Source organism: Arachis duranensis, chromosome 2 (genome assembly GCF_000817695.3).
Source record: "Arachis duranensis cultivar V14167 chromosome 2, aradu.V14167.gnm2.J7QH, whole genome shotgun sequence".
NCBI lineage: Eukaryota > Viridiplantae > Streptophyta > Magnoliopsida > Fabales > Fabaceae > Arachis > Arachis duranensis.
In genome coordinates this window covers 90,988,616-91,004,657 of record NC_029773.3, presented here as the reverse complement: position 1 = coordinate 91,004,657, position 16,042 = coordinate 90,988,616, and the positions used below count along the sequence as shown (strand labels likewise).

Here is a 16,042-nt window from a genome sequence, read left to right as displayed (position 1 = left end):
AATAAAAAATTAAATTCCAATAGTAACACTATAAAAATTATTATCTAAAACTATCTAATAAGATAATTTTAAAGTGTAACAAATTTTGACAATAATTTTTATGTATATTATAAATTAAGTATTTTTAAGAAAGGGTTCTTATATGTATTTTTTTTATAATTATTTGTACAATATTAAAAAATTATTGCTTAAAAATAAATCATTATAATAGTCATAAAATTATTATTTAAAATAGTAAAAGAAAATAATTTTATTTTGTTGTTATAAATAATAAAAAATTAAATTTTAACAATAGCACTATAAAAAAATTATTGTCTAAAATCATCTAATAAAAGAATGATTTTAACGCATTACGAATTTTGATATTGTTAAAGGTTATATTTATTGGAGTGAACATTTCACGGTCAGGATCTACGTTCTCTTGCAACTGTTTTACCGTATATATTTTAACATTATTTTTCAACCAATCAAATCCAAAAGATTCAAGTTCTTCCAATAATTTGAATATATAAAATACATATTTTATAAATAATTACGATAAAATAAAATTTGATAAAAGATATTAAATAAAATTTTAAATAAAATTATTGAGATTGATTTAAAAAATTGAATGTACATAAAATCTTACTATAGAAATTATTTTATTCATTTTCACATATAGCGCGAATTGTTCTTGTGTAGATAAACTTTTGAGGTATATATATCTCGGTTTAGAGGAAATTAAATTTGTCTCTTTATCTCCAAAAATGTATACTTTGGCAAAAAAAACACGGAGGGTGAGTACCTGCAAAAGACATTCCGACGCTCAAGTCAGTAATTGTTTAAGCAAAGATGGAGCTAGATGAAATATTATAAGGGAAAAAAATATTTACATAATAAAATAAGACCAAAATAAGATTTTAATAGAGATTAAACTGAAATTTACTAAAATAAAATTTTAATAGAGATTAAACTGAAATTTACATATAATTTACATGTAAAAATTAAAATTAGGGGGTCATTGCCCCCTTTGTCACTATGTGGTTCTGCCACTGTGTTTAAGAGGTATAAAGATTCTATTATTATAAAATGTTAAACATGAAATAGAACATATCATGTATGTATGTGTTTTGAGATGTAAATCAGAAATTGGTATTTTTTATAGACATGTTAATGTTATAACCTTTGGTCATTAAATTAAAATAATAGTTATTAAGATCATTCGTTATAAACTTAGAATGAAAATAAATAGAGTCGAGTTATAACTCATAATATATAATAAATAATGGTCATTAAAATTATCCGTTACAAACTTAAAATAAAAATAAATGGAGTCGAGTTATTATAACTCATAATATATAATAAAAACCGAACTTTGATTAATTAAAATTTATTATAGTAAACATTGATCCATGTTCTCCTTCAATTTTTTCATCGCATAAATTTTAACACTATTTTTCAACCAAATCAGATCATCAAATCCAAAATATTAAAGTTCCTTTCACAAATTCTGAATTATGATCATGAATTTGTTCAACAATGAAAGAGAAAGGAGAATCATTATGAGTTTATTAATATTTTTAAAATACAAACTCATATTCAAGAGATTAATTAACAACTAATAAGTCTTTTAAGTTTTTCTTTCATAACCTTTCATGATCAAGTGAAGTTTATATGTTGTCTATTAAGGGTCTCATTTAAATCTCGGTTGTAACATATAGAAAAATTATATGCTCAAATGAAAATATATTTAAAATAAATAAATATAGAAAAGTTTAAACACTCAACAAGATTAGTTTAACTGAATCGACAACAATATGATATGACAAATTATCATATTAATTTGAAAAAAAAAAGTTACAAAAAAACCAAATTAGAAAAAAGAGAGAGGCATATATATGTAAAAGATCAGAGAAAGAGTAAATATTCATGTAGGATCCAAATAACTGATTTCACACTAAAGTGATTAATCACTTAGATACAAAATTAATAGCCAAGATTTTTAATTAAAGACATTCTACACAAAAGTGAAACCAACCTAGCTATGTAGGTCTTCAATATCCCAACACATCATTTAAGTCTCTTTCTTCAAAACCTTCTTCAGCTTTAACCAATTCTTCTCTTGCCACTTTAAGATCAACTTCAAGAGCTGCCACATTCTCCTTCATTTTTTTCACATGCATAGTTCTCTCCTTATGATTCCTCATGCCCAAAGCACACTTAACATGAGGCTCCAACCAAGCCAAATCATCAAATCCGAAAGCAATGACTTCTTTCCATAAAACTTGAAGTTCCTTGCAACCTTCATCATTCATATCCTTCACCTTCTTAGTCTTAAGAAAATGTAACACTCTTCCCAATGCAATGAATCCCCACTTGGTGAACATAGAACTATGATTTTTGTTCTTATGACATTCAATGACTGATGGATGCTTATGACAAGCTTCCTCTGCCAATTGAACAAAATCCTTTTTTTGTTTGTGTTCTCAAAATCTTCATAAACATGAAAACATGGTTTTGAGGAATCATCAATAATAGTGTTACTATTCCATCATCTAACTGGTTATGATGATGTGGTGATTCCTTCACGAAAAATTCGGCAACAATGATCAAATTATCATTAAAAGTAAGTTCTAGTGGATTCAAAGACGTCCTCCAACTGAAAACACAACTTCCACGATGAGTATCTTCAGTGAATCTTACTTGTCCATCTTGCATAGTAAGAAGAAAACTTTGACTAAATTAAAAATTGGGAGCTAATAGTAAAAGAATCTTAAATCTTAATCTTCATGCTTATTTAATTTTATTTTATTTTATTCAATTTCAAATTATATTTGAGATAAAATTCTATTGTGTTGATTAACTCAGAGAACTTAAACATAAAAAACATAGATACCTATTGCTATTGATTTTACGAGTGTGTCAACCCTCTGATTAACAACAGAGAACTTGAAATTTGCAGTGATGCTGTGTCCTTGAATCCAATCAACAACATCCAAGATAAAATCCATAAGGCGGTTCTCATCTATAGCCACAGAAATGCTCCTAAAAGTAATTCCAAAATTATAAAAAATTGTCAAAATATATCAATGGGCACATACAAATAATATAATTTTTTTTATATAACTTTGAAATGGGTATTCATAACTATTTTGAGTGTACCATGTATAGCCACCAAAAACAAACTGGTACTTATCAAACTCCACCAGCACGGAGAAATTATTGTTGATGGTCCATGTGAATTTCTCAAACTTCTCACTCATTGTTTGATGATTTTCCATAATTCTTACAAAATAACTGAAATATTATCATACAAGAGTAGTAGGTAAGTGAAATCCAGGCGACTTTGATTTTCATATAATAATTCTTACATTTTATATTTTTGAAAATAAAAAATTAGGAAACTAAAAGTTATATATTATCAGATCAGAGTATGAAGGAATTACGTACCAGGTTGAAATAAAGGCAAAGTGCAAGGGCATAGAGAAAGAAGAAGGATATTGACGAAGTTCAAATTCATACTTGTATGATGAGTTCAATATGGTAGCATGGAATTAAGTGGCTAAAGCTGGCTAAAGTTTGATCGACTAATATTATAATAACATGTGGCAAAAAGAATCTTTCTATTGAGCATATCAATGTTGAGCGCAGTAAATGAGAGTAGGTTACTGCAAGGATATTTGGGAGATTTTCCCAACCAATAACTTTTTTTCTGTTACATAGGTCTAGTATAGATGGATGAAAAATTGAAAATATGAAATGAAAATTTTGGTTTGATGTTTCAAAAAAATGAATATGGTATTTTAAACTGCAATCTAATTTAATAAATACTATTGTATTGTATTATATATAAAATTTCATTCTTATCTTTAAAAAGGATAAATATTTTCTCTTTTAGAAAGAAGTATTCGTGTGAAGTTCGTAAAAATACAAACATATTTTTCTAATAGTCACAAAAAAAAACTTTTCTAATAAATCTTTGTTCAGGAATAAATTTGTTTAAGTCACTTATGATTTATGTTACTTTTTTTAATAAGTAATTTGCTCTCTTGGTTTATTATAAAATTGAAAAATCTTTTGAAATATGAAATTTAACCGTATTAAATTACTTCATTAAGGATTAATTTGAAATAGATTGAAATGACTTTGTACTATTAATTCAATTCAATTTCAATAAGATTAAATATTTATTTGGGTGAATTTTTAAAATAATTATTTTTTTAAAATTTTTTTAAAATAATTTGATATTTGAATATTTTATGTAAAAATAATTTTTTATTTATCAATTATGTTTAAGTACAAGAATATAAAGTACTTATTTATGTATTTAATATATTAAAAGTATTTTTTTAAGTAAAAATATTTTTTACCGAAAATAAAGAGACTCAAACTTATAACTTTTTACAACTTTTTAGATAAACATGAGGATACTTAAGACATTTAAACTATAGTTTTTTGGCAAAAGATATATATTATGATAAAAAAAATGTAAATCTTAATAATGAGTAACGCTTAGATTCAATTGAAAATTTATTCAAGTGCCATTGTTGACATAACAGATATGCAATCAGGGGCGTGTGAATTATTAAAACAAGTTTAAAATACACCAACTTTACTAACAATTTATATTTCTATTGATTCATAAAAATACAATAAAAAATAACAAAAACTATTAACTCATTATTCGTAATTTTATTTCATCAATGTTAGAAATTTTTCACTAAATAATTCCGTTATATATTTTATTTTACGACGGACAATTTACTATTATGAAAATATAAAATTATGAATAAAAATAATTTAAATACATTCATAACGATAATTAATTAATTATATATTTATTTAATAAAGAAGAAAATATCCTTTGTAAGCTATATAATTGCATTTATAAATATGATTTAATAGTGAAAACAATGACATACATTTCTAATTAATTTCTAAGATAAATGACATCTCTTTTTTTTATAATGTCCTATTCATCTTAATTTATATTGCATTTTTAAAAATTATATTTATTTATTTTCTAATATTTTTAGATATCCAACTATTTTTCTATTTCATATTTGGTCCATCCAAATTAAGATCGATATAACAAAAACATATTTTTGGCCAGAAAAATCCCTAAAGGTCCTTGTAATAATTTACTTATTAGTTATTGTACTTGTGCTACAACATTACAAATAGAAAAAAATATTTTTCACATATCATTACGAGATTGGTCGGTCAAATTTAGCCATCCTTAATTACAGAATTCCAAAGATTCACATTCTTGAGTTATATTGGTACGTTGGAGTCGATGCCTAATCTAATTAATTGCACAGTAATCACTCTTTATTTTTAGGTTGAACATGCATTGGAAAATAAAAATAAAAACTCAAATCAAACATGCCTTATTTTTTAAGAATCACAAGCATAAACGACTGAGTACCAGAATTAAATATTTTGTATTATTATTAGTTTTATGAATTTGATTGTTATTATTACATAATTTGAATTTAGTATATGATTTTGCAGAGGGTACATATGAATTCGGCAGTGGAAAACATGATGGCTCTGGTTTCGCATCGTTTATAACTTTAACTGAGTTTCATGATCCTAACAAAGGATTCTTGTGAATGATATATGTACTATCCAGGCTGAAGTTTGTGTTGAAAATGATGGTCATCGACATCCTAATGATAATCACATAATGCTTTTGGTTACAAGAAATAACAACAGCAACTTAGTGGATTTCAAGAGTTTATGCAAAGTACGAAAAGATTTTGTTCAACTATTGGAGGAAGCGTGTTCTAAACATCGTGAACTTGTCAGAGGAGTGAAAAAGAGGAATTGGAGTGAAAATTTTACTGAAAGATGGTTTACGGCTTTGGAAAGAGTTCTACATTTTTTAAAGAGTAATAAAGAAGTAAAGGACATGGATGATGATACTTGTGAGGCGCTTCAGGATTTGTGGGAGCAACTTAATTCTTTTGAATTTGATGATTTCACTTTATTGGAAAATGGTGTTAAAAAATATATGATGGAAAAAATGAAGAAAAATGCGCGTAGATCCTGTTATTGCTTCTTGCGACTATAATATTTAAATATGATTTAATAGTGAAAACAATGACATACATTTCTAATTAATTTCTAAGATAAATGACATCTCTTTTTTTTATAATGTCCTATTCATCTTAATTTATATTGCATTTTTAAAAATTATATTTATTTATTTTCTAATATTTTTAGATATCCAACTATTTTTCTATTTCATATTTGGTCCATCCAAATTAAGATCGATATAACAAAAACATATTTTTGGCCAGAAAAATCCCTAAAGGTCCTTGTAATAATTTACTTATTAGTTATTGTACTTGTGCTACAACATTACAAATAGAAAAATTTTTCTTTCACATGTCATTACGAGATTAATATTTTTCACATATCATTACGAGATTGGTCGGTCAAATTTAGCCATCCTTAATTACAGAATTCCAAAGATTCACATTCTTGAGTTATATTGGTACGTTGGAGTCGATGCCTAATCTAATTAATTGCACAGTAATCACTCTTTATTTTTAGGTTGAACATGCATTAGAAAATGTTAAGAGTAATATTTGAATTATGTTTACGAGACATGAAATACAAACAGAGAGATGGAAATAAATTGGATCATGTATATCTAAAAAAATTTAAAAATATGTATGATAAAATTAACTAGATTTAGAAATGTATTTTTAAAAAATTTTAAATATTGAATTTTGATATAATTTTTATAAATATAGTTAAAAATAAAATATTTTTATTTTAAAATTTGATAATTTTACTCTAATCTTTTTTTATAATTTTTTAAATAATCGAAATTTTAAAAAATGAGAAGTTTAGAGATCAAATTTTGCATGAATTTTTTAAAATTATTCAAAATATTTATACAAAAATTTGATTTAAATGTACAAATTATATTTCAAATAGAAAATTATTTTACTTATAAAAATGTAATTTTGTATATTTTTGTCACTTTAAAATTTTTAAAAAAATTGTTTGTCATTTATAATTTTTTTAAATATTTTGTCCACAAAATAGTACCATTTTAATAATTTACCCAAAACATAACTAAACAAAGATATTTGCATTTACTATTTTTTTTACTAAAGATAAGGAGATTCTAACCTGCGATCTCTTAGGTAAGTATGAAGAGATTATATTATTTGAGTTATAACTCATTGACTATTTACATTTACTGTTTACTAACATCAAATATCAATATATCATAATGATATAATTTGTTGTCTTTGTTATTGTTATAGGCAGCGGTTTTTATAGCAATTTCAAAGAACAGTTTAAAATTATAATTAGATAGATAACAGTTTTATGCCGGTATAGCTTTGTTATTAATTTGAACAACGAATTAAAAATCATTGTATCTTTTTATTTGTATAATTATTTGAATAATTTTAAAAAATTATTGCTTGATAAAAAAATTGTTATAATGATTATAAAATCATTTTTTTAAATAGTCAAAGGAACAGTTTTATTTGTTGTTGTAATATAATGAAAAATTGAACTTCTATAGCATATTTTGACAATATTTTTTATATGTACTATAAATTAAGTATTCTTAGAAAATGATTTTTATGCGTATCTTTTGTATAATTATTTAAACAACATTAAAAAATTCGTTGCTTAAAAACAAATAATTGTAACGGTTATAAAATCATTCTTTAAATTAGTCAAAGAGAACAGTTTTATTTTATTTCTATAAATAATAAAAAATTAAACTTTAACAATAACATTATAAAAAATTATTGTCTAAAATCATCTAATAAAAAAAACGATCTTAAAGCATTACAAATTTTGACATTGTTAAAACTCATATTTATGGATCTTGATCCACGTTTTCCTTCGACCTTTTTACCGTATATATTTTAACATTATTTTCCAACCAAGTCAGATCATCGAATTCAAAAGATTTAATAAGTTCCTCCCACAAATTATGAAGTTCCTTAACAGCATCATCATTAATGTCCTTTACATCTTTATGACTCTTTAGAAAATGAAAAACTCTTCCCAAAGCCATGAATGACTTTTTTCAGTAAAATTTTCACTCCAATTTCTTCTTTTTACTCCTTCAATAGGTTTAGGATGCTAAGAGTACGCTTCCTCCAGGCCAATAGTTAGAACAAAATATTTTCTTACTTTGTATAAATCTTGAAATCCACTAAATTGTTGTTGTTATTTCTTGTAATCAAAGGCATTATGCGATTATCATTAGTATGATGTTGATTGATGACGATCATTCTCAACACAAACTTCAGCCACAATAACACAAGAAATTCTTTGTTAGATCATGAAATTTGGTTGAAGTTATAAACGATGAGTAACCAAAACCACTAAATTTTCATATTATCTCCAAATAAATAAAGTAAAAATTCAAAATGTTGAATAATTTTGCTTTTTTAAATAACTAAATTAAATACTTACATCATATTTAATTTATAATAATTATAATATTTAATTATATACCTAAAGTTAAATAAATTGATATATAATAAGAAGAAGAACAACCCTTTATTGATAATATATTATGCAACGTTATTAGTTATTATATTAATATCATATTATTTTATTTTTTTTAATTTAAGTGCCAATGAAAACAAAGTCCCTCTGAACAGGGCCTTCCTTACTTTGAAATATGTGCGAGGACTCATGTATGTATTGTTTTAATGGTTGGGTTTTAACTTTTGTCAGAACAAGGCCTTCATTTTTTTGCCGTTGGAGATGCTCTATGTTAAATCACGTTACGCTTGTTTTCGAGACCATTCCAGCACTTCCAATCACCCAGTTTCTGTCATAATCGCGCAAGACAACCAAAACCAGCTGTACTAGAATTGGAAAAGACGCTACCATCACAATTTAATCACACTTAAATTAAGCCAGTCGATTGAAAAATATTATAGTCTTAAGAAGCAATAACAGGATCTACGCACATTTTTCTTCATTTTTTCATCATATGTTTTTTAACACCATTTTTCAACCAAGTCAAATCATCAAATCCAAAAGAGTTAAGTTGTTCCCACAAATCCTGAAGCTCCTCATAAGTATCATCATCCATATCCTTTACATCTTTATGACTCTTTAAAAAATGTAGAACTCTTCCCAAAGCCATAAACCATCTTTCAGTAAAATTTTCACTCCAATTTCTCTTTTTCACTCCTTTAACAAGTTCCGGATGTTTAGAACACGCTTCCTCCAATAGTTGAACAAAATCTTTTCGTACTTTGCATAAACTCTTGAAATCCACTAAGTTGCTGTTGTTATTTCTTGTAACCAAAGGCATTATGTGATTATCATTAGGATGTCGATGACCATCATTCTCAACACAAACTTCAGCCTCGATAGTACATACATCGTTCACAAAAAATCCTTTGTTAGGATCATGAAACTCAGTTAAAGTTATAAACGATGCGAAACCAGAGCCATCATGTTTTCCATTGCCGAATTCATACGTACCCTCTGCAAAATCATATACTAAATTAAAATTATGTGATAACAATCAAATTCATAAAACTAATAATAATACAGAATATTTAATTCTGGTACTCGTATGCTTGTGATTCTTAAGAAATAAGGCATGTTTGATTTGAGTTTTTATTTTTATTATCTTTTGTTTGTATAATTTGTGAATAAAAAGAAAAATAATTTAGTTTAAAATTTTTACTCTTTTATTTTTTTTAAAAATTCAAAAACTAAAAAAAAAATAGAAACACAGACCAAACAATCAATAAACCAAACGAAATGAGAGTAACCAAACTCCAATGTTGATTTTGTGTCTTTGGAGCTTGTACTTAGGACATTTTGTTATTAATTATTTAACTTTGATATCACGGTGGTACTACATTAAAACTAAATGAAAAAACTTTAATTTAAATCTTAAGGACCAAAACAGAATTATATTTAAACATAAGAACCAATTTAGTAATTTATCTCATTATGTGGATGAGATGGAAGATAGACAAAGGGCGAAAGGCAGAGGAAGACCTAAGAAGACCATCCATGAGGTGGTCAAACGAGATCTACATGTAAACGGTCTCTCTGTAGACATGATACATGATAGAGCACAATGGCGTCGTTTGATTCATGTAGCCGACCCCACTTAGTGGGACAAGGCTTTGTTGTTGTTGTATAAACTTTGATATTGTTAAAGCTCATATTTATTGGAGTGAATATTTTACCAGTCATGATCCACATTCTCTTTCAACTTTTTTACCGTATAGATTTTAACATTATTTTTCAATCAAGTCAGATCATCAGATTCAAAAGATTCAAGTTCCTCCCACAAATGATGAAGTTCCTTAAAAGCATCATCATTCATGTCCTTTACATTTTTATGACTCTTTAGAAAATGAAAAACTCTTCCCATCCAAAGCCATGAATGGCTTATCAGTAAATTTTTCACTCCAATAGTTGAACATGCTTAGAACACGCTTCTTCCAATAGTTGAACAAAATATTTTCGTACTTTGCATAAATTCTTGAAATCCACTAAATTATTGTTATTTCTTGTATTCAAAGGCATTATGTGATTATCATTAGGATGATGTTGATGACCATCATTCTCAACACAAACTTCAGAAAATTCTTTGTTAGATCATGAAACTCAGTTGAAGTTATAAAACCATGAGTAACCTGAACCACTAAGTTTTCATATTATCTCGAAATAAATGAAGTAAAAATTAAAAAAATTGAATAATTTTGGGTTGAATAATATTATCTCCAAACATTTCTAAAATGATAATATTAAATATTAAAATAAATACGAAATAACCATAACATTTATATAAAGTCAAACATATTAATGAAGTTCAAAGAAATTAAGCCAAACACACTAATGGCACTTAAATTAAGTCAATTGATTGGAAAATATTATAGTTGTAAAAAGCAAGAACAGGATACATGCGCATTTTTCTTCGTTTTTTTCACCTTATATTTTTTAACATCATTTTTCAACCAAGTCAAATCATCAAATCCAAAAGAGTTAAGTTGCTCCCACAAATCCTGAAGCTCCTCGTAAGTATCATCATCCATGTCCTTTACATTTTTATGATTCTTTAAAAAATGTAGAACTCTTCCCAAATCCATAAACCATCTTTCAGTAAAATTTTGACTCCAATTTCTCCTTTTCACTCCTCTAACAAGTTCAGGATGTTTAGAACACGCTTCCTCCAATAGTTGAACAAAATCTTTTCGTACTTTGCATAAATCTTTAAAATCCACCAAGTCGTTATTTCTTGTAACCAAAGGAATTATGTGATGAACATCATACTCAATATAAACTTGAGCCATGATAGTACAAGTATCGTTCACAAGAAATCCGTTGTTAGGATCATGAAGTTCAGTTAAAGTTATAAATGGTGAGAAACCACAGCCTTCATGTTTTTTTTCACTGCTGAACTCATGTGCACCACCGTCTACAAAATCATATACTAAATTGAAATTATGTGATAACAATCAAATTCATAAAACTAATAATAATACACAATATTTAATTCTGGTACTCGTGTATGCTTGTGATTCTTAAGAATTAAGGCATGTTTGATTTGAGTTTTTATTTTTACTATTTTTTGTTTGTATAATTTTTGAACAAAAATAAAAATAATTTAGTTTCAAATTTGTACTTTTTTATCTTTTGTATAAATTCAAAAACTAAAAAAAATTAGAAATACAAACCAAACAATCAATTAAATGTGAATCAATAAACCAAATGAAATGACAGTAACCAAACTTTATTCTAAATAAACTACATGTATGAAAAAATGGTGAAAACTCATAATTTCACAATTTGATAATTGAGAATCGTTAAATAATTTGACTAAATATTTATCTAATTGACAACTTCACATAAAATTGACTGTACTTGAGTTTCTACCATAAAATTTTTTTCTAAATTGAGAGAGTAGAAAAAAAAATGTACCTAGTGTTTTTTCTTTATCGGAGTAGTAACTTTTTAGACTGAACTTGAATTTAGCGGTTTTACTCCAACTACCCGTCGGTAAAAAAGAACTATCACCAAAAACTAGATAAACTGATAAGGAGTTCTTTTCAATTTCATATGACAGAAGAATTCGCCTAAAATCAAATCCAAAAAAAATATATAATTATTTATATATATATCCATGGATAGTCCCCTGTAAAAAATGTATCTGAGTATTTGGGTTCGTGGTTTAATTCAGAGAAGTTACAAAGCATCCATGTGTACTTCACAGTTGTAGAGCTTTTTGTTTCAACTCTTCCTTCTTGAATAAATTTCTTCCTTTTCTCCGAAACTGAAAGTGATATTAAAGTAGGAATTATTACAAAAAAAAATGGAAAGGCTTATGCTAAGATATAGTAGATAATTAGACAAATGATTTCATGGTCCAAAACTATATTACTTTAGTTTTAATTAACATCATTTAAGTTTTATACATATCTTTTCTATTTATATTAAAATAAAATTTAGGTGTAGTTAACTTTTTTATTAATTGTCCTTAGATAAAAATTTAGTTAGATCAATTATTTAACTGTTTCAGTTATCAACTTCATGTACACATAATTTTTCACCTTATATTAAATATTAAAATAAATAAATGAATAAGAATGGAGACAAAAATATATTAAAATTTTAAATTTGACTTGGCAAACAGCAATAATGCCACTTTTATTTAAAAAAAATAAATGAAGTTTTTTTATATATTTAGAATTTAGATCCTCTAAATTTTAAATTTTCACTTTAAAAGATAAAGTGTAATCTCTCACACTTAAATATTTTTTCTCTCTTTTTTTTGTTTCACTTATGAAATAAATAATGAGAAATTATATTTTACTTTCTAAAATAAAATCTAAAATTTAAAAGATCCAAATTTATATATTTGTCACAGGAATATTCGCAACTACTTATATTTTAATTGATAATATTAAAAATATTAAATAAAAATTCCAGAATCAGTCTAAATACATGTGCAATAATTTTTCAAATTTTAAGATAATAACTGACAATGCAAAAATCCATATACCTTTGACCCAAATTATTTAATAACATAAATGAATATTTTTTATAATTGTAAAAAACCAACTCAATCCCATATATGTGAGACAAGGGGATGAAACAAATAATAGTAAAATATTAACATATCAAACATTAAACATTAAAGTAGATTAGTCAACAAAAAAAAGGAACATTGAATAGATTAAAATAAGTCGAATCCTACAATATATCAAAAAATTAAAAAATTAAAAGCCCCTGCAATAGTAGTAAACAAATTAAACAATAGCATACTTTTTATTTGGATAAAGTAAGTTTTTTATTCTTGACGTTTGTAATTTTTTAATATTTTTAATATTTAATTTTATTTTTAATATTTTAAAATTATTTTTGGACATTAATTTTGTGTAAAATGTTAATGACATAATTAAAATTTTTTAAAGATAATAATGTTAACACAAATAAAAATATGTTTAAAATAAAATTGAATAAATTAACAATATTAAAAATAAAATTAAATAAATTAGAGATAAAAAATATATTTAAACCGATGAAACTAGTTAAACTCTACTAAAGTCTCGGAGTAGAAGTAATCAAACCTTTCTCTGATAGCTTGTCTTTCACCATGTCCGTTCGATTTTCTGCTTCCATGACTGCCACGGTGCCCACCTCTTTTTTTAAAAAATAATAATTAATTCATAAATCTTAAATTATAGAATATAGTATCAAGCTGTAACTACTGAGAATTCACACATACACATATATAGAACCATGTTTTGGGAGTATTATTTCATTATGAGAAAGACCATACATGCAACTATATTTTAATTAATTATTTAATTTCGTCATAGTAAGTAGTAACATCATAATAATGCAATGAAAAAGGAATGAGAAAAAGAAAAGAATGATAGAAACAAGTGTTGGAATAATTAATTTTCAATAACGCAGATCATCCATATTGAATCACCAAAAATATAACATAATGCAGAAGCGTATCTGAATTCATAAACATGAATCATACGATCGAAAGAATTTGGATCTTGTGGTTCTTTCGATCTTCCTCAACCAAAGCCTTCTGTATTCCTAGGCGGCTGAAATGTAACTCTTTTGATGGGGAAAGAGCAACAAAGGCGGCTTTGGTATATTGGGACCCTGTGTCTATTTATATTTGAGCATGACACCCATTAAACCCTTAAGCCCAAATAAAATAGTATCTAAAGCCCAAAAAATAATATATCTAAAATCCAAAAAGATAATTATCTAAGGAACAAAAGATAATATCCGGTTTTATTCTCATTTAATTCCAAATCAAAAGTAACAATGACTTATTCAATTAGCATTTATAACAATAAATGAGATCATCATTATATAAGTCATTTAATTTGAAAATAATTAATAGTAACAACTAACAAACGAGCGACTCTTTAGTTTTCATATCATAGACTCATAATCTACTTCTACTTAATATACTAAAATTGGTTTTCTCCAACTAATGAAAGTGAGATGTCACTCTCTCGTGAATCCATTTTCCCTCCAAAATAAATGCATTTAATGAATAATGCATAATTATACTAATTTAAGAAAATATCTTTATTATAATTATATAAAATCAATATTTAATGCATTATTAAATTACTTATCGATTATTAATCAAAAATATTTTTAATTATTTTAATGAATAATTAATAATTATACTAATTTAAGAAAATATCTTTATTATAATTATATAAAATTAATATTTAATGTATTATTATACTAATTATCAATTGAAAATATTTTTAAACATTTTAATTATATTCATTTTAATTATATTGATATCCTTCTAATTTTTATTCATTATCCAATGATTTTATTAGTGGCAAGTTGTTAATCCATTCATATTGATAATAATAATAATTTTATTAGGATAAATATCAAATTCTATTCCTAATATAAAAATATAAAATTTAATTTCTTCTATTTTTATTTTACCACTATAAAAGACCATGTATGTTAGAAGAAAATATCATTCGTTTACCAATTACTCTTTCATTTGATAGCTTTTACAACAATTTTTTTCTTTCTATGAGGCGTCGTTGCAAGAAGGCAACTATCGTGGACACAAACTACCACACTCTCCAACTTTCGTGCTTATCATTCGGAGCTATATAAGATATGTTATCTATGAAGTATTTATAGACCATGGTGTTATCATGTATGCATAAATAAAAAATGTTTCGTATTTAAATTTAAGTCATTTACCTGTTTGTGGTATATTGTAGTGTGAAATTATTTCTAATATGTGTTGTGTAATGATATTGTGTTCTAATTTAAGCTTTAACTTTAGAATTGTATTATGATTTTATCTCATCATTTTTTCTTAGATATCAAGTTGACATATTTTTATTTATTATTATTATTGAAACGGATGTGATATGAAATGTACCCAAAAAAAACTCCACATTCAATTTATTTTATTGTAGTCTTCTATCTATTCTATTTATTTTTATTTTCTTCTTATTCATTTTATTTTCTTTTAAAATGTTATATAATTTATTATAATTTATACCAATCTATCTACTTAATATACTAAAACTGAGTTTTTCCCCAACTTATGATGGTGAGATGTCATTTTCTCGTGAATCCATTTTTTCTCCAAAATGATTGTACTATTTCTCTCTTTTAAATTTATTTTTAAAAATTATCTTTAATTGATATAATTATATTATAATTAGTAATTAATAAATGATACATAATTATACTAATTTAAGATAATCTCTTTATTATAATTATACTAATCTCTTTTAAATTTATTTCAAAAAATTATCTTAATTATAATTATATAACAATATTATACTTAGCATTTAATGAATAATTCATAATTATACTAATTTAGAAAATTATCTCTATTATAATTATCTAAAATCAATAATTAATGCATTATTAACCTAATTAGCAATCAAAAATATTTTTAACTATTTTAATTATATTGATGTAATTCTATTTTTTATTTATTATGCTAAAATTTTATTAGTGATAAGTTATTATCTTAATGGTAACCTATATATTAATAATAATAATAATA

At 25.0% G+C, this 16,042-nt stretch overlaps 2 protein-coding genes across 3 annotated transcripts in view; both read right to left on the bottom strand.

Annotated features, from left to right (window-relative positions):
• LOC110277480 (uncharacterized) overlaps nucleotides 1-3,510 on the bottom strand; it is an 18,131-nt gene extending 14,621 nt beyond the window's left edge. The window contains exons 1-3 of one of the 2 annotated variants that reach the window (XM_052256951.1): nucleotides 3,430-3,510; nucleotides 3,142-3,276; nucleotides 2,681-3,024 (exon numbers count right to left, since the gene is read on the bottom strand). In XM_052256951.1, coding sequence (XP_052112911.1) covers nucleotides 2,853-3,024; nucleotides 3,142-3,276; nucleotides 3,430-3,461 — 339 coding nt within the window. In that variant the 5' untranslated portion in view covers nucleotides 3,462-3,510 and the 3' untranslated portion in view covers nucleotides 2,681-2,852. Of the gene's footprint in view, nucleotides 1-2,680; nucleotides 3,025-3,141; nucleotides 3,277-3,429 lie in introns of those variants that run through there. The other variant, XM_052256952.1, reaches the window with a different exon arrangement.
• Nucleotides 3,511-8,953: 5,443 nt separating this feature from the next.
• LOC110278299 (uncharacterized) lies at nucleotides 8,954-13,629 on the bottom strand. Its single transcript, XM_021136582.1, has 2 exons — nucleotides 13,578-13,629; nucleotides 8,954-9,471 (listed from the first exon to the last, which is right to left on the bottom strand). Exons 1-2 carry the CDS (start codon nucleotides 13,627-13,629, stop codon nucleotides 8,954-8,956), a joined length of 570 nt encoding a protein of 189 aa, XP_020992241.1.
• Between the last annotated feature and the right edge of the window lie 2,413 nt (nucleotides 13,630-16,042).

Bases quoted from the DNA above. Each gene is read 5' to 3' on its own strand.
- LOC110278299 (XM_021136582.1), bottom strand. From the start codon at position 13,629: ATGGAAGCAGAAAATCGAACGGACATGGTGAAAGACAAGCTATCAGAG. The intron at 9,472-13,577 runs GTTTGATTACTT...ATGATTTTGCAG, and splicing joins AGACAAGCTATCAGAGAAAG to AGGGTACGTATGAATTCGGC.